Raw genomic sequence first — 21,988 nt, forward strand, 5'->3', positions numbered from 1 at the left:
GAATCATTTGATTCTTGCTGGTATGGAAAAGCAAAACATAAGAAAAGCAGCTGATCTGTTTCCTCTGTGTAGGGCAAGCCATTTGTCACAATCTTCCTGAGTTCAGTTATGTTGGTGAGGCTGTAAAAGTCTTAAAAATGTATATGATGTACTGAACTCCAGATCTGCTGCTGATGGATACAAATTAAAAAGTGCATCTGGCAGTTATTTATCAGAACAAGATAACGTGATGGAAGAACTGTATGATATTATTCTAACAATAAGAATCATAAGAAGAAAAGAAGAGGGAGAGAAAAAATGAACAAGAAAAAATTGTCGAACAAATTTGTCTTACACCAAAAGAAAATTAGAAAACAGAAAGTAGTAAGAAAATATGTTAATACTGTTAAAGAGTTTAAAATGACACTATAGGGGCTTTCTTCGTACTGTAGGTGTATGTAGTCTAAGGCTGTGTGGCCCTCTTATCCCAGAAGAAGAAAAGGAGCAGTGCTCTCCGAAACGGTGAAACAGTTTGCCGTCCTTTGGAGGCTTTACACTAACATCTCACCGGCCATAGAAAAAAACTGTCGAACTAATATAGGCCTAAAGCTTATATTAATAATACACTAAAACGCAGAAAATCTCGATTACATTCATACTTTCGCATGAGTTTGCGCAACGTGTGCCAATAAACTTCCGTGCAATGCGGCGTGGCCAGAGGGTTCATGGTGACGTCATAGCTTTTAGCCCTCCTGCACGTGAGACCTACCGAGTATTCTAGTATCCGTTATTTAAATATTTATCATGGAGTACACAATTAGTTACTTTTGGCTTTTAATTAGATTAGCTTTCATTATTTAAAAAGTTAGTATTCAACTAATGTTAAAGTTTTGTTTCATGGCACTGTTCGCAAGTGCAACACAGGGCCAACCAACAGTCAGTGCTGCTCAGCAGTTGAATACATTATCTAAAGAACATGTTACATAAGGAGAAAGTTTTTGCAAAGAGGAATATTCAGTATTTTCATTTATACAAGGCTTTTTGTAAAAATATTACAAAGGTGTAAAATTACAATGGTGTGAAAGATGTAATTTTGTTAGTAGGTGAGTAGATTTTTTTGCATGGTAATCGTCATAAAATCATTCCAAACATATCCTAAATTACTATTGTACTATGGACAAAATGACGCAGATAAAAATTTAAATCAAAGGCGGGTTTTTAAGTAAAATTTAATTCAAGCAGAATGAGAAATTTATTAATGAACGCAATAATGTAGACGAAAAACAGGATGATAAAACGAAAGAAATTAATAAATAAAATTTATTAAAAACACATGAACAAATATTTCAAGCGGAGAAAGAATGACAGGAATAAAAAATGAGAGAAAGTGAAGGAGTTGATATTATGATTAAAATTATGTGACAAAGAATGGAATTAAAAAATGTCATTCAAGCCAATTAACTGAAGAAAAATGATGATCGAAATAATTTCAATAATGCTTTAAAATTAAAAAAAAATTGCTAACTTCACTGGATTCGAGCCGACAACCTCTTGAATGTGAAGTTGTTATCCTATGCATTACATTAACAACCAAGCTATACAAAGGGCGTTCAATAAGTTTTTCGCAGTCATCGCTAATTTTTTTAATTTTTTTTCAGGAGGAGAACGAAATTTTTTGTGAACATACTTAGAACATTTAGCTATAAGTTGGTATATAAAAGTATTTTCTTCTATTTGCAGGTGAGCCATAATGGACCGTGAAGTAGATGTCAGGTTACGACAACGGTCGATGATGGAGTTGCTCTTCAAGTCTGGCGATGACTCTGCCACAACGATTCACGGGAAGTTGCTCCCTGTTTATGAGGAGGACACAGTGGATCGCATTAGCATCGAGCGGTGGTTACAGAAGTTTAAAGAAGGTGATTTCTCTCTACTGGACAATCTACCATGCGGTCGACAGCAGTGAGTCATGTGAATAAGGAGACCATTGATCAAATCATCCAAAATGACAGATGTGTGACGACACGACAGATTGCTGAAATGACCAGTTTGTCATTGGGTAGTGTGGTATCACTGGTACATTCACTAGGATATAGATAAATCTGTGCATGTTTGGTGCCTAGAATATTGATAAGAGAAATGAAAACGATGAGGAAGAATGAGTGCGAGGGTCTCATGAAGACCTTTACTGAAGAATGGAAACAGTGTTTTGACGACGTCATTACCCAGGATGAAACATGGTTGTTTTTGTCCGAACCTGAGAGCAACCCATGGAGTGGCGTCATCCAGGTTCCCCTCGGAAGAAGAAACCGAGACTTTCACGAACAGTAGGCCGAAAGGTGATGGCCTCCTTCTTCTGGGATCAGTGTGGTGTCATTTTCGTTGACTTTTTGGAACCTGGCTCCACAATTAACCGGGACCGTTACTGTTTGTCATTGGACAAGCTGCGACGTGTCATCAAGACTCACAGACCACAGCTTCAGGGTCAGCTCATCAGACTACGCCATGACAAAGCCAAACCTCCTACAGCCCTTATTATGCTGGAGAAAATCAGGGAAATGGATTGGAAAATTGTTCCTCACCCTCCCTACAGTCCGGACTTGGCTCCGTCTGATTTTTACCTCTTTGGCCGTCTGAAGGCCCACCTGCGCGGTAAAACATTTGATAGTGAGAAAGACTTTATTTCCTGTGTCAAGCGATGGTGTAAAAGTCAATCCCCAGAATTTTACCAAAGTGTATTTACATCACGGAAAGAACGTTGAGCCAGATCCGTCATAGTTGATGGAGGATACATTCAGCGGGCTCAATGTATAGCTAAATGTTCCAAGAATGTTCACAAAAATTGCATTCTCCTCCTGCAAAAAAATAAAAAAATAGAGATCACAGTGCAATACTTTTTGAACGCCCTTTGTACAATGCACCTTCTTTTAACGTAATTGTGTATCACACAATATTCCGAATTTTTCTTTCGTCAATCACTCGCACACGAGGGCCCACCAGGGTGAATGGCTCCAGTATGTGACACCTGGGACCTTACTCTACACCACCGTATACATGGTGTCAAAAAATCGATCACACCGCTGGGGATCTCTCCTTGCCAGCTCTAGTCATCTGTTTGCCAACTCTCTGAGGCCTATGATGCCTGGAGTTACTCTGGTGATGCGACTAGGGAACAACCTACTGAACCTGTTAGCTCGTTGGGTAGATGACCGGCCGGCCTGCCACTACACCTAAATCGGCTACTCTCACTTTTAATGGTACGTGAAGACCCGGCTGGATCGAAATCTGTGACTTCCCGTTACAAAACGAGTAGAATTTAGGTTAACAGAGATTCAGGCTTTGCTGGTAAATTGGTGAAAGATAGAATGAAAGTATTGCGTATGTTTTCTAATAGGGTTTTTTAGTGCTGGAGAATATTTCAACGCCTATACGTGTTCTTGATAGAGATATGTTGCATGATATAGTTTTATGTTGCTATGAAGTAAATGAGATCCGTTCTGGTGCATTGTGCTAATTTATTGAGACAGCGGACGCTGTCCATATTTCTTTGTATTAGGAACGTCATTGTGTGTAGACGAGTAAAGACATTTCGGTCACTATTGACCGTTTACAGTGGCATCGATTATCTCATTGCATATTTTCACTTCGAAATTTTGTATACCTGGTTTGTGTGACACCGGTATTTTAAACTACTGAGACAGCAGTGAACAATAAAAAGAGTTCCGTTCGTTGCCGAACGGCTTTTCCAATAAGAAATTGCAAATTTTAGCTCTGAAACTACGAACGGGTATCGACTCAACAGATGGAACTGCTATACTTTAAAAAATTAGACATTTTGTGCGGACTATTGGTCTCTATCAGTCTGTATCAAGTGATATCATACACAACCCGCTTCTGGTGTTGTGAGTGCAGATATTCTGAAGAGTGTGAAATTCGTGTAAGTAGGTTTTTACAGACGGCAGTGCGACGTAGATATCGATACTATTCTAGAAACCGTATCCCCGTCTTATTAAAGAACTGACAGCCTTTTTCCTTAGGATTGACTTTGTATATTTTGCGTATTGTCAAAATGTCACTGATCTGTAAGACCATTATACCACAAGCAATATGTAAGCAGACGAGACCAGAGTGCTCCATTCACATACACTAATCCTTCTCTAGATTTGCATCAGATAACACACTCGTGATATATTCAACAGATATGCTCAACAGTTTCGCTGTTTTTCAGTCCATATTCGCATTTAATTCTAAAATTGTGTACGACGTTTCATTAGAAATGCAAATAATTTGTTATAGCATTCCATATAATATTTTATATACCATACAGCATAAATGTATCGTGTTATCGTGCGTATTAAACAGCGGCTGCGTGAGATAAGTCAAGAGAGCTCCTGGTATATAGCTAGAGGTTACGCATAAGCATCGAGTCACACTGCACACTATTTTCAGTCTTTTAAATATTGATGTCTATTTTCCACTAAAACGAACTGTCTCCTGTTAATCACACTTAATTGCAACTAAAAACGGTTGCATATGCCATAAAATTCATGTTTAGCAAGCAGGGGGAGGATCGAGGGGGTTCCCTGTGTCTGATAAAACTGTACGCTTTAGCGTTAACAGCTGTAAATTTTTATCAACTGTTCTTACTTACTTTTCTTGGTATTCGTCCAACACGGTGCGGAATTCCTCGATTACCGCGTATGTTTCCGGTTGATGCTGCATGGGGTTAGGTTGGCCGTCTACAATATCTGGGAAGCCTTCTGCTTCCACAATGCAGCTAACGGCGTCCATACGAAAACCATCAACTCCTTTATCCAACCAGAACCTCAAAACATTCTGCAAACAAAACGCACATAAGCGGCACTTTACAAATAAAACTGTGATGAGGGATAATAGGTAATAGTTATTACCAATTAAACTTTTTACTGGTCTTGTCTAAAGGGGTGATTAATTATGCCTCTGTAGAAATATGATAATGTAGTGAGTAAAATAGCACAAGTAATTGGTATTTGCTGATGATCTGATGATTTGGGGGAATAAGGAGGAGGAAGTGCAAGTGCAGTTGAACGTATGGGAACGAACAGTACAAGAATATGGGATGAAATTTAGTATAAGTAAGAGTGAGATGATTATCAGAACAAGAAAGAAGGAGCGAGGAACAACTGAAATAACAATCGGTGGAGAACGATTGAGGATAGTGGAGAGTTTCAAATATCTATGGAGCAAGGAAGAACCCCTAATCAGTAAAAAGGTTATATACCAGTCATACTATGTCCCGATCCTGACATATGCATCAGAAACCGGGGTTATGAACGGAGTAGAGGAATGCGTCCAGAAGAAAGGAGAAGACTGGACCAAGGTGAAGACGGAGAGATGGTGGCAAGTCAGAAGACGATGGAGAGGCCTATGTTCCATACAGACCCGGCCAGAGGCTGGAAACTGTCCAAGATGATGATGATGATGATGACGGAAGAAGATGAATAGAAGAGGGACGAATCGCTCCCAAGGTTTTTAATTGCATTGCAACTTTTCGTTCTCCAGTGAATGAACTCAACTTCGTAAAGGTTCCCACAGAATTCTCGCTACTTTTGTCTGAACAGTATGAGAGAGTCCAAGCTTTTGCGATAATTTCTTTATATATAACATGAAATAAATTAACGTACTTGTTAAATTCTCTGTCTTAAATAATCTTCGATTCTATGAAGGCTTAGTCACGTATTTCATAATCTACACTGTTGATAATAGTTAGTGGAATGGTCAACGGCTCCTTATATAGGCTGGCAAAACTATCAAGCATTGAACATCTTAGAGTAGAATCGTTCAGCATTAGTCCAGGTAGAGGAAAAACCCTGTGTCCAGCATAAATCATGACTTACAAAAAGGAGAACTGTTCAAGTATGAAGCTGCAAGAGTCTGCAGCTCGTGGTCGTACGGTAGCGTTCTCACTTCCCGCGCCCGGGTTCCCGGGTTCGATTCCCGGTGAGGTCGGGGATTTTCTCTGCCTCGTGATGAGTGGGTGTTGTGTGATGTCCTTAGGTTAGTTAGGTTTAAGTAGTTCTAGGGGACTGATGACCATAGATGTTAAGTCCCATAGTGCTCTGAGCCATTTGAACTCTTTTTTTTTTTGTTTTTTTTTTTTTGAAGCTCCAGAAATCATCAGTATTCGATGATCATGTTCATTTCTTATCAACATGATTTTCCGAAATCTGTGGCATGACGGAAACGTTGGAACATGAACGTAGACAGGCACACAAAGAGGTAGCAAATGCTATAGCCATGGGTCAAGTTGTAACTCCACACCTTTGGATTGCCTACAAAATATTTCATGATAATTAGCGATAATCTTTTTTTTTCATTCATCGTGAGAGCAGGACAGCCTGATGTAGAACTTAATTCTTTCCAGCTTAATATCCCAGTAGCCTGTTATCGGAGGAAAACGCCTTCCAATTAGAAATAACTGTGAGGGGTTTTTCCCGGCACTGGCATGACAATCGAGAAAATTGTTCCGAAAACCTTAGTCGTAATGGTGCGGTTTAAACTATTAGGGCTGACGGAATTCTAACGGAAGAAAGTAAGATATCGTTGCCCACCTTGAAAAGCGATTTTAGTTCTCTAAAGATGACAAGTCAAGCAGGCACAAGGATCATTAAGTACACGTATGTAGCAGTTTTCCGTTACAGCAATGTGTGACGAAGAACAGTATGGAACATATGGTGGGAAGAATACTTGGCCTGTTGATTTACATATTGCGTGTATCCATCTCTGTATATATCGCACGATACTCTTTTTTTTCCTACTGGGTATATGAAGAATTTAGCATCCACAGTCTCATACTGTAATAATTATATGTGATCCAACAGATGTCAGAGTCAGTGTCAGTCCCACTCTTAAGCAAAGCAAGCTATTCTGGATACAAAGTGATCACCCTGGATTGTCGTTCTGGAAAATCTGTTGATTGAGCTGGTTTGACGCTGGCATCCTATAACGTATTATGAAGAGATAGGAACGTATCGAGCTGACGACGCTGGTTGGTGATGCTTTACCGAATTTGCCACGGCAGCAATCACTAATGTAAAATTCTCGGTACATCATCCTCTGCCTAACATTAAGCAGATGTAGTCAGTCCGGTCTTCAATTTCTCCAGACCCTTCACACATACACTATAAACATGAATTACGCCCACTCAGGGATGAATTAGGTCTCAGACTCCCTACCGCTTACCATAATCTGTGCAAATGCGGCGTGAATCGCAATAATGTAAAATGACTGTTACGTATTATTGACAACTATAATGAGTACTAAATAATGAGTACTAAAATAAAACTGCATAAAACAACTTAAGAATTCGGTTATTAAGAACACAGCCTTATGAATGGGCACAATGTTTATTTCCACAAAACTGGCATACAAACCCACGCCTCGTACTAATAGCATTTATCATTCGAGAAAGCAAAGCAGATACGACTGTACCATGAAACTTGTAACAGAACTAAGAGACTTCTTCGTGAGCGCAGCATGGGACAGAGTTGTCGTGGTGGGTCAGCGGTATAGAAGGCAACATAAAAACAATAGAAATATAGGTCCTTAGCTGTCTAGTCGGCGGCGGGCGAAATCATGGCAAGTCATAATGACTGGGGTAATTCTTCTATCGTATGGAAATGCTACTGGCTACTGGAGAACTCCTGGAAACGGTAACAACTTATCCATACCAGTCACTCTTCACTATTCTGACGATGAGAACGGTTTAAATCTTGACTTAGGTTGTTTTACTAAACGATGGATAACTGTCTGCTTCCGTAGCCGAGTCGCCGGCACGGTAGCTCAGCGTGTTCGGTCAGAGGGTTAGCTGCCCTCTGTAATAAAAAAAAAAAAATACTGAGTTAATCGATCAACAACGAACTTAAACGGATGTCTTACGACGTCCGCCTCGAACAGATGCAACGAACGTTAGCGAACAAAATGAGATAAAAAAAAGTAGTCAACGGTGCTGACTGCCACACAGGTAACCCAGGTTCGATTCCCGGTACTACCAAGAATTTTTTCCTTGGCTGGACGACTGGTACCTGATACACTTAGCCTCGTAAGGCGTACTGAGGAGCTACTCTACCGATTGGTAGCGGTTCCGTGGTCAAGATATGCGACGACGACCACGAGACCTTCATGCTGAACACATGCCACTCCATACCGCATCCGATGACGCCAATAACACAGGACAACACGGTGGTCGGATGTTCCCGACTGGACTATCAGGGCCAGAACGTAGAACGTTAACCTAATGAAGATGAATAACTCAAATAAAGACTCGATCCTAATAGCGTGCTATACAGATAACGGCGATGAATCATTGCACGGACTCCTCGAGGTGCCCAAAAGCCTTGACCGTCGAAACGCTGCACACAGCTCACGACTATTCGTGTTTGTTGTATCGAAGCTGCGGCTATTTAGTTTCACGTCACTCCAGGTCGACATAATTAAGTTCCCTACACTGCGGTCTATTCAGTCCCATTCGTTTCGCGATTACAGCAACGTTTGTATTTTTTTTTCTTTTTCTGAATTCTGGGAGCAAGTCAGACGCCAGTGTCGGCTGTGCCGAGAATAATTCGTTGAATAATTTTATGGAATTTACGAAGAAGTCAATAAAGGTAAAGGAAAAAAAAAGCACCTTGCCCCTCAAAGGTAAAGTATTCCATCTGACTACCTCAAATAGTCCGAACAAAATAAAGGAAGAGGAGCCAGCCAATGGGTCACCAAGATAGGAAAGGTATGTAAGTAAAAAGCGAACCAAATGTTGATGCACTTACCGGGGTCGTCTAAATAAATTTTTATTTAATGTCTCATGACGCGTTTCTGGAGAACCACTTCATCACAACTGTGGTATTAAACATATAATGTAAGACAAGATACTGAAAGAGGTTCATTACAACAATCATTACAAGAGGTTCATTACGACAATCAGGGTCACGTACCTGTTGAAATCAATACAAAGTGTCTTCTCGCTCTCTACTCCATTCTGTAACACCACTTTTTGTATGAAGTGATATAAAACTCATTTGAGAAGATATGGCCAGCTGTACTGGGATGAGGTGACGGGATGGGGAGGGAAGTGAGAGTTGAGTAACAAGCACAAGCATGTTCATGGAGTGTTCTCAAATCATTCCGACATTGCTCGTGAGCGATGGGCTGGTGTGTTGTGTTGTCGATGTCCTTGTCGCTTGCAGCTTGCTGTAGGCAAACAAAGTATCATATGATCGATCAGTAGGTTCTGGGATCATTTGTTGGTGAGAGACAATGGGAGACATAACTGGGACCCCATTTCATCCAATGCAACCATCCATCACATGAGAAGACTTCCATCACATATATGAGGTACGAATGGCACATTCACGTAAAATCAGTGTTACAGAAGGCGAATGGAGGACTTAGATATGATGGAAGGGTTCTGGAAAATTTCTATGCATCTGTAAAGCGAATCGCAATACAAGACACCAGTGCGACCAATTCTACGGTATTGTTCAAGTGTTTGGAATCCTTATCAAGTAGTTATGTCATTAGAAGTGAAAAAAATCAGATTCACGCTACAAGGATTTTGTCAGGTCGTTATAGCCCATAGAAATTGCAACAGAAACGAGACGACGTAGATGTCGCGGAAACCCGTTGGGTAGATTTAGAGAACGTATATTCGAAAAACAACGTGACACTACTACGCTGACACCATCCCAAAACTCGCTTACGGATTACGAGAATAAGGTATATTATGGCAGGTACAGAGACATGTAGACGGTTATCAGTAACCACCACCCCCTCATCAACTTCCTTAAAGCTTCAAACGTCTGATTATTTTACAAATGGCTTAATGCGGTAAATAATTGACCATTAATGGATACAGTAGGTGTCATTTGCACTCTGTCTTAAGAAAATCTAGTTTTTCGTGCATCTCACTGTTTCTGATGTCATATTTCCCACAGTATTTACACAGTCGCATCGAGCCACTTTCACGAATGATGATGAAATGATGAGGGCAACACAGACACCCAGTCCCCTGGCAGAGAAAAATCAGCAACTCGGCCGGAAATCGAACCAGAGACCCTGTCATTCAGAGACAGAAAAGTTAGCCACTAAACCACGAGCTGCGGACAAGTCAGTTTTAGTTATTTTCGGTAGTAACGAAGGAACAGTTGCCGGCCGCGGTGGTCGAGCGGTTCTAGGCACTTCAGTCGGGAACCACGCGGCTGCTACGGCCGCAGGTTCGAATCCTGCCTCGGGGATGGATGTGTGTCATGGCCTTAGGTTAGTTAGGTTGAAGTAGTTCTGTGTTTACGGGACTGATGACCTCAGCTGTTAAGTCCCATAGTGGTCAGAACCATTTGAACCATTTTTGTAGCAACAGCAGAATTATCTGTGTATTGCTCTTTTTACCACGAAGTATCTAACCGAAAGTATTCGGACACCCCTATGTAATGTGGAACTCACCACTAGATGTGACGATAGGCGGACCCGCCGGCATAAAAGGAGGCGGTGGTTGAGTGGTCAGTAGAGAAGCATAAACAGCAGAATGGGTGGGTCAGGAGAGCTCAATGACTAGCAACGTCGTTGGACGTCACCTGCGTAACAAGTCCACCAGTGACGTTTCAGCCATCCTAAAGCTGCTCAAGTCGACTGTTTTTGTGATTCTGAAAAGGAAACGCGAAGGAAAAACCGCAGCTAAACGAAGTCCACGCCAACCTCATGTTCTGACGGACAGGAACCTTCAAGCATCGCCGAGTAATAATCGCATGAAATCAGCGGAAGGAATCACTCTTGAGTCCCAAAGTACTACCAGGAGTCCAGCTAGCACAGTAGCTGTGCGTAGGGGTGGGGTGCAATGGTCGAGCAGATCCTCATTAACCACACGTTTCTGCAGTCAGTGCTAAGCGACTGGTAAGGTGGTTTAAAGACCGACGCCGTTGGACAGTGGATGACTGAAAACGTGTGAAATGGAGTGGTGAAGAATGCTGTATCCACTGGAAGGACTTTGTTTCGGCGAACGCCTGGACAAAGATACATGCCATCATGCGTAATGCCAACAGTGAAGTACTAAGAGGTGGTGTTACGGTATGTCGGTGTTTGTCGTGGCTAGGGCGTGTTCCCCTTATTTTGCTTAAGAAAGGCTAAATGCGGAAAGATATGGGCACTTTATATAGGACTGTGTACTGCATGAAATAGAGGAACAATTCCGAGACGACGACTGTTCATATTAGCATGACAATGCATACGAGTACTATTATAAAGCAGCATCTGTGAGGGATAGGTTTGTGGATAATAACATTCTTGAAATGGAACACCTTCGCAGTGAGTCAGAACGTCGGCTTCGGTCCTTACCCAACGTCGAACATCACTATCCTCTCTGGTTTGGGCTCCTGAGGAAGAATGGGGTGCCATTGCTCCACAGCCATTCAGACATCTCACTGAATGTGTTCCCAAAGAAGTTTAGCCTTCATAAATGTGAAGGATGGACACACCCTGTATTAACGTCCTCTAACAGGAATATGTTAAAAGGGAACGACACAGGAAACATTATCATGGTTCTGCCACAAGGATGGCATACTTCAAAAATCTAGGGTTTTTCTGGAAATTTTGTTTCTTATCGCCTGTCTCACATCTTTAATGATTTATTAGCGCGAAATGTGTCACGTCGCAACATGGTAAGAGTCTGCACTCAGTTGTATTTGTCCCCTGTAACTGGTTGGGTGCGCAGGCAACAGGACCAGGCCTAGTATGTTACTGTCATGTGCAAACCACCCTTCAGGATGAGGGCAGATCCACATTAGTATATGAAAAAGAAGATCCCTGTGGTGAAACGACGTTTACTTTTGAATCACTGCACCTTAATGGCAGTATATATATTTTTTTAATATAACTGGGTTGGGTTGGGTTGTTTTGGGGAAGGAGACCAGACAGCGAGGTCATCGGTCTCATCGGATTAGGGAAGGATGGGGAACGAAGTCGGCCGTGCCCTTTCAGAGGAACCATCCCGGCATTTGCCTGGAGTGATTTAGGGAAATCACGGAAAACCTAAATCAGGATGGCCGGACGCGGGATTGAACCGTCGTCCTCCCGAATGCGAGTCCAGTATCTAATTTAATATAACTGGTCAAAGGTCGTAGCCTGCTGCCAGTACAAATCTTGTCATCAAGACAAGCTGTTCATTAAACGATTATGTGCGAACAGTCCAGAGGGTAAGGTAAAGGAAAAGCTTCACGAAAACCAGCAAAGTCTTGCGAACGACTGCATCTAAAGCAAGAATAAAAGTGTGAAAGCGTTGTAAACTATCTTCAATGGCCTCAACCATCTGAAAATGTCCTTGCCGGCAGTCAAGAGAAATGTACATCTTGGCGTGTTACTAATCGATAATGCTCTGGAGTGGAAGATATAGATGTAATCTCCAAAAATGGAAATTTCCAGTCGTCAGTACCAGCTACGACAGTGGAAAAACGCAAACATTGGCCACTAGCTATGCTTTTAGACTCTGACCCCGTCCTTCACCGGGGAAGGTGCACGTCAAGCAGCACCAGATTCTCTTGAGATTGCCAACTTTTGGCCATGTTTGGCGTAATCTTCTATTCCCTTATACCAAGACAGATTGTTTACTCCGACGAAATTCTTTTATGAACATCGCACTCCATTCTTTTGTCTTTCTTTGAATTTATGCTTCTGACACGGAGAAAAAAATGGCTAAACCTAACCTTTTCTTTCCTCTTATTACACAGAAATACATGTGAACCAACTAACTGCATAGCCGCTCGCGTCAGTGCAACGTTTCCTGGATTCGGAAAGGCTTGCTGGCCCCGGATCGATTTCGCCCGGCTGATTAAGGGCGAGGGTCAGTGTGCGGCCAGCCTGGATGTGCTTTCTAGGCGGTTTCCCATATCCGTATAGAGGAATACAGCCCCTAGTTATAGGATTGGTAAACATTTCGATAAAGTTCTCGCACTTTGATGTGGGACAACACTAGACGCAGATAGTTGCGATACACAAATCCCGTCCCGGAGGAGGAGAAGTAGGGGATGAGGGAGGGGGGTTGGCTTGGGGGACAGTGCGAGGTTATATTAACATTGCCAGATCCATATCCATATACCAAATCTGTAAAGACAAGGGTAAAAGCAAGGGGAAAAAAGAAGACATCGTATAAATACATGTATTTCATTGTTCTTTATTTTACCTGCTTTCTACTTTAAAAATAACAATAATCCAGCTATTTATCTTCAGTTTTGACCTTCAATGATATCCGTTCCTTCGGAACAACTTTATCCTCTTGGAAAACTAAATCAGATTATAATCTACTAAATACAAAGCCAGCTTCAGTCATAATTCACTACTATGAATTTGGATTATTTGTTCCCATGTATTTTGAAGATAACATTAGATTTAACACATTTTTCTTATTCTCTGCATTCGTAATCCCTCTGACATAGAAAAATACGATAATATTTCAAAGTTGTTGCATACAAAGATATCAAAACGTTTTTACGGAAACATATGTCCCTCAACTCGATCCACTTACTTCAACTTCCCACATTCCTATCCAACTGGAGCAAGTGGGAGACTCCTAGTGGAATGGTTAAAATTCCACCTGCAGAAACTCCTGTCCGTGACCATCCGTCCCATGATAATATCCACGGTTGGTTACGACGACACCCCTCAACACGTAATTGTCCACGACAGTTGACCTTAGCAGCTTTGGAATTCCTTTACTCGAGATACAATGCACCATTGACAAGGTGTTACATAAAAAGCATTTCAGTGCCTACACGACACTGTGGATGGCGTGTCCGATGCAACGGACATCACTGATACGATGGCGATTACATGTAGGTCGTCTATTGATACCGCATTCCTTTCCCAGTCATGGTCAGTTGTATGCCTAACTGTCAGTTCAAGCTCTGAAAATATTCCATTCATGTGACTCGCCGACATTTGTCAATAGATTAAAACTTTTGAAACAAATAACTGGCCGAACATGGAGATTAAATCTCATGATGATCACCTATACACAAAATCTTCATCCGTCCCAGCCAATGCCAGTACGGCGTCCTCTCAAGATTTATCGACCCCTCACAATCCTGTATCGATTTGTGCTCTGCCTCACTTTCCGTATCCGACGGCTTCCTCCAAGTCGGAACATGCTCCAGCTCATAAAGTTTCCGCAACTACTCAAACACTTAAAATACCTTCATAATGAAGACATCACCAAAATATTTTCATAAACATTATAATCTATTTTACCTTCTTAACCATCTTTATATTAAAACTGAAAATTTCGTGATGCAATGGCTGAAGAGAAGCTATTCGTCGCTGGCAGCCCTCCGCCAGTAAAGCGGATATAGAAACACTTTAAATAAAAAATGCTCATTACATTACTTTTGGCCAGTGGATGCCAATATAGTTGTCAACAAGCACAGAAGAAGGTTCAACATTACAGGGAAGGATAATTGATTACTGACACAAAACACTCACCTTCATCTCTTCCAGAACGACAGGGTTCCTGTAGTTGAGGTCGGGTTGCTTGTGGAGGAACTGGTGCAGGTAGTATTGCTGGCGGGCCTCGATCCACTCCCAGGCAGAGGGCTCGTTGAAGCCACCAGGCTGCAACAGCGGACTGTGTGAGTCAACATACACGAGTGCATTCATCACATGCCAGAAAACGTTTGTATGGATGTCTAAACCAATACTCATTAAAAACCATAGTGAGCAGAAGGATACATGGTACAACAGAATAATTTTCCTCAGTACCACTCACGTATCTCGCGCGGCAAAGAAATCTTTGGTTGCCATCTTGATAGAATTTCCTAATTTAACTCAGTGGCAGGCATATTCTATAGAACAATGTTGTAGATGAGTGTTTCTACTGAAATTTATGTGGAGGTCCTTAAATCTCATCTATCTTTAGAATGTTCATTTGTATACTCGTGACGGCTGCAGTGGCCGAGCGGTTCTAGGCGCTTCAGTCCGGAACAGCGCTGCTGCTACGGTCGCAGGTTCGACTCCTGCCTCGGGCATGGATGTGTGTGATGTCCTTAGGTTAGTTAGGTTTAAGTAGTTCTAAGTTCTAGGGGACTGATGACCTCAGATGTTAAGTCCCATAGTGCTCAGAGCCATTTGAACCATTTTGGACGAACAAATGTTCTTGATCACTCTACAGCAAAGGTGCTCAACTCGCCGATCGCTATGGCTTTATGAGTTGATCTTCTAAAACCTTTGTCCGAGATCTGTTTAAATGAGTTGTCTTTGTAAAATACCGGTTTGTTGACAGTGAGTGTTTCGCGCGGCATTTCTAGTCGCAAAATCTGACAATACTCTCCCCGCCTCTTTCGTCTCGATCTGCAGTTCACCACTTTTAACGCTCGCGCCAAGCTATAGTCTTTCCTTGTGTATGGTGAGGTTACTACTCGCGAACTGTAATTTTGCGCGCTGTGAGCCGGGAGAGCGCCCGGGCTTTGCAGCGGGATGAGGCACCGTGTACGGTTCGGGAGGAACAAGCTCCGTCACCAGTAGGCAACACAAACCTCAATTTTCGAGCTTACACAAAACAACAATTGTACCACTTGTGCCTTATCCCGCGGTTGCGCAGGGTCGGTTATGGTTAATCGAATTTGGCATGTTAAGGTTAAGCGGTGGCCGGATGCCCTTCCTGCCGTCACCCCGTACCCCCTCCCCCCCCCCCCCCCCCCACAGGACGGAATTAGTGTACCCCAACTCTCTGCGTCTAATGTAATCCATGGAATAATGCGAAGGTGTTCAAAAGTCTGCGACGCGTGTAACTGAGGCGGAACGTGAGGACCAGCCCGGTATTCACCTAGCGGGATGTGGAAAACCGTCTAAAAACCACATCCAGGCTGGCTCTCGTCGTTAATCCGCCGGGCGGATTCGATCAAGGCCTGGCGCGCCTACCCGAGTCCAGGAAGCAGTGCGTTAGTGCTCTTGGCCACCCTGGCGGGTTTACAAAAACAACAATATGCATGACAAAGGTAGCACTTTACATCATCGAAACACTTTCCTCAAATAAAGCCGGAACTGCTGGATTAACAAACATCGTTGGATCAAGAAGCTGTAAAGAAGTACAGGCCACGCTGCCAGCACTGAGGACAGAGTTCGAAAAGACATTTTCTAGTTTCAAGGCAACCTGTATGCGAATTTAGACTTTCTTTGGCGAATCTCGATCATGAAGTCTTCTTGAATTACCAGCCAAGTCAAGGCGTCGTTCTGCGGCAACGTTTCAACAAGTTTCCCACTTGCCATCTTCAGGCGAAGTGTGCGGTTCGTGTGTGTCCGGGTTTTTATAGCTTGCGGTCCGTACAGGACACGAACCCCACACTTGGCCTGAAGATGACATGTAAGAATCTTGCTGAAACGTTGCTGATAACCCGAGAAGACTTCATCTTCACGACAAACTGTCGTGGCTTTAGTAGCTCATCCTTTCCAAAAAGGGGATGTGGAAGATAAGTCAAATTAAAACTAGTACTCTTTCCCCTTTTAGTGAGACCGAACTTGAAGAGGAAATGATTCGATTTCAAAATTACACCTCTTTAAAGTCAGAATATAATGATCACTTTTGGAAATAATTTAGTGTGCAAAAACCACCCTAAAATTGTAAAAGCAGATTCATATATTTTATCGTTTTCTGGATCAACTTATCTATGTGAGCCAGCGTTTTCTGCGATGGACAGAGCGAAATTTATGTGCAGAAATAAACTGATCCTCATCTTTCAAGCTGTGTAAGGTTGACTCTGTTAAATGGCTCTGAGCACTATGGGACTTAACATTTGAAGTCATCAGTCCCCTAGAACTTAGAACTACTTAAACCGAACTAACCTAAGGACGTCACACACATCCAGGCCCGAGGCAGGATTCGAACCTGCGACCGTAGCGGTCGCGCGGTTCCAGACTGAAACGCCTAGAACCGCTCGGCCACCACGGCCGGCATTGACTCTGTTAAATTATTCACCAGTTTATAATAATTATCCCAATGGCATGCAAAGCCAAGTTTTTCACTAACCATTTTTCAACATTTATGTTGGTGTAATCTTAATTTTTTTCACATCTGTAACATCCCGAAAATTGAGTAGTAGACGTACAATGTTTGATGGAGAGAAAATTACCTTTTATGTATTTTGTGTAATTAAAACGGTTAATTATGGCTACAGTGCTGTTTCCTGGTTAAACCTTTATGAATTATTAAGTCAGTAGATCTCTAAAGGGACTAAACTGCAGATCTCAACCCGAAAAAGGTTGTGCAACCCTTCGTTACAGTGTACAGACATTGAACTGAAGACGATAGACTAAATGACCGGTTTGCATTTTCCTTCTGCTTCCATTCGCTTACTGCCAACTCCAGCTAGTGGACGAGTTACTTTACCTTAGGAATCTACCGAGTGACGTGGCACAGCAGTTAGCATACTCGACTTGCATTCGGGAGGACGACCGTTAAAACCCGCGTCTAGCCAGTCTGATTTAGGTTTTCCGTGATTTCCCTAAACCGCTTCAGGCAAATGCAGGTATGGTTCCTTTGAAAGAGCACGGCAGATTTTCTTTCCCATCCTTCCACAATCCAAGCTTGCGCTCCGTCTCTAATGATCTCGTTATCGACGGGACGAACACAGATCTCCTCCTCCTCCTCCTAGGTACCTGCACTGACTGCAGTTGCTACAAGACAGTCAAAGCCAGTATGTGTTATGTTTCTAATAACGTCACGTTCATGTGAACAGTATACTGTGATACATTGTTGAACAGGTCTTGAGGAGACGAAGTGGAGTACCGATGAAAATATGATGTGCAATTTAAAACGGACTTTCTGCTTTTCATATCTTCGTAACGAACAAAGCTACAAAAAAGGCAATAAAGTTGGTTAATATGCTCCTGATAGTTAAACAACATTTGCTTGATAATTTTTTTTTATTTTGCTTCTGGGCAAAAATTGTTTTGGGTGATTGCTTATCTAGAGGAACAGTGGTCATATCGCTGATACGCTCTCACTCTCACTAAACGATCTCGTCACAAATACTCCACTATTCACTGAAAGTTCTCAACATTTTCTGATAAGGATCTTAGACTAAACTAGGGGTCAAATAGTTCTTCTTAGTTTACTTCCTTCGCGGATGCAATACGTTTCCTCAAATATCTTACAATGAAGCGTAGCTTCGTATCTACATTTCCTACATCTAGATTTACTGGATCATTTTGTAACGGAGATGCTCTGTTAACCACAGCCACAAACGTTACAAGAGGGGCGTTGTTCGTCACTTGAATATTTACTCTTGAAACTCCGAGTGCTTTGCTTCCAAGAAGACTGAAGAAACATACGACTGCATCCTTTATACGTCTCGTGAAAAGACAACGGAGAGAGAATCCAAGAAATTAGTGCTGATGCGAAGGCATACTGGCATTCGTTATTCCCACGCACCATTCGTAAACGCAACAGGAAGGGTCGAAATGACAGCGGTGACAGAAGTGCCCACCGCCACACATCAAAATTGACTAGCGGAATATTGACGTAGATTAAATCTAGTTAGACATTTTGACCATTCTAACTTTGCAAACATTTTTAATGCTATGCATTTACTAATCGCAGGTGAGGAACAACTATCATTTTTTCGCCAGAAATTCTTGGATGATCAAGGCAGTGTGCGACCTCACGTTGTCAACATGGAGGAACCAATCGCCTATGCGCCACTTTCGTCGAACAAAACGCTGTGACAGTCCCATAATACAGCCCATGACACTGCAGACGTCCCAGATGGACTGTCTACGGTCTTCCATCACCGTATTCCGAATAGTAGCGACGTTTTCAGGAGTAACGCCGCTTGACGGCCATACGGAGTGTAAATCATCGTCAAACAATTTTGTGCCCTCGTGAAAACGTTTAAGACAGCCATACAATTGCCTGTGACCTAAGGTGTCCTCCCCAAATGCTTGCTTCATCATGTCATATGTTTATGTAGCGTTCTTGGTTAAAAAATGGTTCAAATGGCTCTGAACACTATGGGACAACACCTGAGGTCATCAGCCCCTCTAGAACATAGAACTACTTAAACCTAACTAACTTAAGGACATCACATACATCCATGCCCGAGGCAGGATTCTAACCGGCGCCCGTAGTGGTCGCGCGGTTCCCGACTGAAGCGCCTAGAACCGCACGGCCACTTCGGCCGGCTGTAGCGTTCTCAACGAGCCTGAAACAAGTTTGTGCACACACGTTATTCGGAGACACCTGCCACCATCAGTTTCGCAAGATACGCAATACACAAGACAGGGTAAATGAGAGTAAAGATTAAAGGCAACAACCTAGCACGAACTGTATGAGCCACCAAATCTCAAAGGTCCATGAGGTACCACCTGGCGGCGTTTCGTCGTACTACCCTGACTTCATCAGCTACACTTACATTTCGGGATCTTTAGGATACCGCCTTTTATATTAATGCACATATTACTTCGGAGCCACAATGTTTATTAAAATCAGCACTGCTGTTGAAATCGAATAAATTGTTGTGAAACTCTCCGTGTTATACCTTTTAGTTTGCGATCTCCTGCCGGCATACAGTAACTCAAAAGTTTTCCACTGTACTGGCAACTTTCACTGAAACTATTTCGCGCATTGTACTCTCGCAGATATACTGCAGAGATGCACGTATGTACCTACCTATCGATCTCTACAAGCATGAGTGTCGACGGGACGTCAGTAAGCATTGGAGGAAGGTGTCTGAGTTCCGGTTGAACGAGCCAATCAGAATCATGCACGCCTTGCGGTTTTCTGTGAGCAGCGTGGTTGAAATACAAGGAGTCTGATCTGGCCGGTGTGCTGGCATGGGCTTCTGTAACGGGCACTGCCGTCTGGTGAGATACTCTCTGGTTATGTTCTTTTTCTGCGGATATCGTTTGATTTACGAGTAGTTTTTTGTGTAATTTTCGAAGTGGAGAAACGCAGAGAATCTTTCAGGAATGTGAAGGGTGTCTCTCGCGTGAAGATGCTGTCATTGTTTGTGAAAAGCGTAGACTTCGATGCATGCCATAGAATCGGCTTTCTGTTAATTCAGCCGAATGGTACAGCATTTACATTCGTCACATGCCCCGATGATGAGCGTTATTCAGTGCTTCTCGTCACTTATGGATTTCCATTTGTTTGAGGACCTCACGTGTTTGAGGATATGTTCTTAACATTGTACGTGCCGTCGTGGCTTAATTACATTTTAGAGATAATTATGCAATTTTCTACTCAAATATTTTTCAATCATTTTGATTTCCTTGCCATCCCTTTACTATACAAGGCGACACAAGAGGAAATGTCAATACTCAGGGATATTCCAGGGACGATCATTGGAAGCAAAGAAGTCTAGTAAACCGGGGCTCTAAAATGCATACCTTAAGACCTATGGGCACTTATTCATCTTCGATACTGTGAAATAAATCTCTTCTACTGCAAGCTCTTTGTTTTTCATATTTTGAGAAGTGGCAGTATGGACCAAAACAAGAAAATGTGACCGATAAACATGTTCTCTACAGTGCATACCTTCACAGCTATGAGCGCTTGTTCATCTTTGCTGGTTTCAAATATATCTCTTCTGCTTAACAATAGCTCATATCTCTTGAGGTACGTACTTTAGAACCCTTGCGTACTAGACAATTTCTTCTTGTTTTGATCCGTACGTCTTCCCAAGCAAAGAGCTTGTGCTAGATGAGATTTGTTTCACAGTACCTTCCTGGGACATCCTGTTTAAATAAATTTATGACGAGTGGCACTTTTAATGCTCAATACCGGTTGCACTATTTTGTTTACAGCAAAGATAGTACTTTCTGAAAACAATTAATCTCAAGTCCTGAACCAGTCACAGTGACCAATACGCGTCGTTATGCTAAGCATCCTTTTTCAGAAACGAGGTTAGTTGACAAATTTTGACGATGCTGACAGAACTGGAGCTTTTCAACTTATCAAATGTGACTAAACTATCTCATGTGTTTGTGAGCTATGCTAACACTGTGTGTACATCATTCCCGTTGCTCACAGCAGCACTATAAGCAATGTTGTTGACACGTTTGTCAGGTAAATTTAAATATCTGCTACGATTATTCACGTTCAAGTAAATCAACCAGCGAAAAAATGGTCCTGTCGGAACACAAAAAGTGCGATTCCTTTCCCGTTAACTTAAAAGACCGGCGAATAAGTGCGGTACTAGCTGCCTCGTTCTACCTTCCCTCAGCATCTTCAAAAATTTTGACATCCGAACATATTCGAGCTTTTTTTTAATATACAGCTCACCTCAAACTCCCACAAGTTCCCTTAAATGTTACTCACTCACGTGCACTAGTCCATCGCTGTAAGCCGCTCATACCCATCCACTTCCAGCTGCCCTAGCTCACTCACTTATTCGACCCAACTCATTGTAATTTACACTCTGTCTCTCTCTCTCTCTCTGACTGTCGCTGTCCCCAAATCTCACACCCACGGTCGTCTTCGTTGTGGCCTAGCAATTCTGTCTCTTCTCACTGTCACTGACTCCCTCTTTCTCACTCTTACTGCTAATATCTCATTCCTTCATTACTACTGAAGCTGTCTCTCCTCATCGTCACAATCTCCCTTTTCCTAATTGTCATTCTCAGTTACTCTGTCTCATTATCACTAGCTCTCACCCACTTCCACTTGCCCTTTCTCTTTATTCCTCATCCCCCTTCCCCATCCCCTGGCACTGTTTGCTTTACCCTTTTCGTAGCACTGTTTTATCTGTCTGTTTCACTGCCACTGTGTACCCCCCCCCCCCCCTCTCTCTCTCTCTCTCTCTTTCATTACTTGCCTTGCTCTTTCTATAACACAACCTCTGTCTACTGTCTTTCAGTATTTATTACTACTCCTCGTCTTTGCCATTGCCACTGTCTTCTTCTCTCTCAACATTAAAAAGCGCAAATATATTTTCTTGCCAAAACTTATGGGAAAACTTTCAAAGGTGCGGAGGGAAGCAGAATGGGACAGTATTTGAATAATAAA

At 42.4% G+C, this 21,988-nt stretch overlaps 1 protein-coding gene across 1 annotated transcript in view; it reads right to left on the reverse strand.

Moving 5' to 3' along the window:
- Nucleotides 1-21,988, reverse strand: part of LOC124799212 — a 333,002-nt gene that overhangs the window by 279,298 nt on the left and 31,716 nt on the right. Inside the window, exons 4-5 of the mRNA XM_047262783.1 lie at nucleotides 14,473-14,601; nucleotides 4,631-4,815 (exon numbers count right to left, since the gene is read on the reverse strand). Of these exons, the coding sequence (XP_047118739.1) occupies nucleotides 4,631-4,815; nucleotides 14,473-14,601 (314 nt within the window). The remainder of the gene's footprint in view (nucleotides 1-4,630; nucleotides 4,816-14,472; nucleotides 14,602-21,988) is intronic.

Source organism: Schistocerca piceifrons, chromosome 1, assembly GCF_021461385.2.
Source record: "Schistocerca piceifrons isolate TAMUIC-IGC-003096 chromosome 1, iqSchPice1.1, whole genome shotgun sequence".
NCBI classification, from domain to species: domain Eukaryota; kingdom Metazoa; phylum Arthropoda; class Insecta; order Orthoptera; family Acrididae; genus Schistocerca; species Schistocerca piceifrons.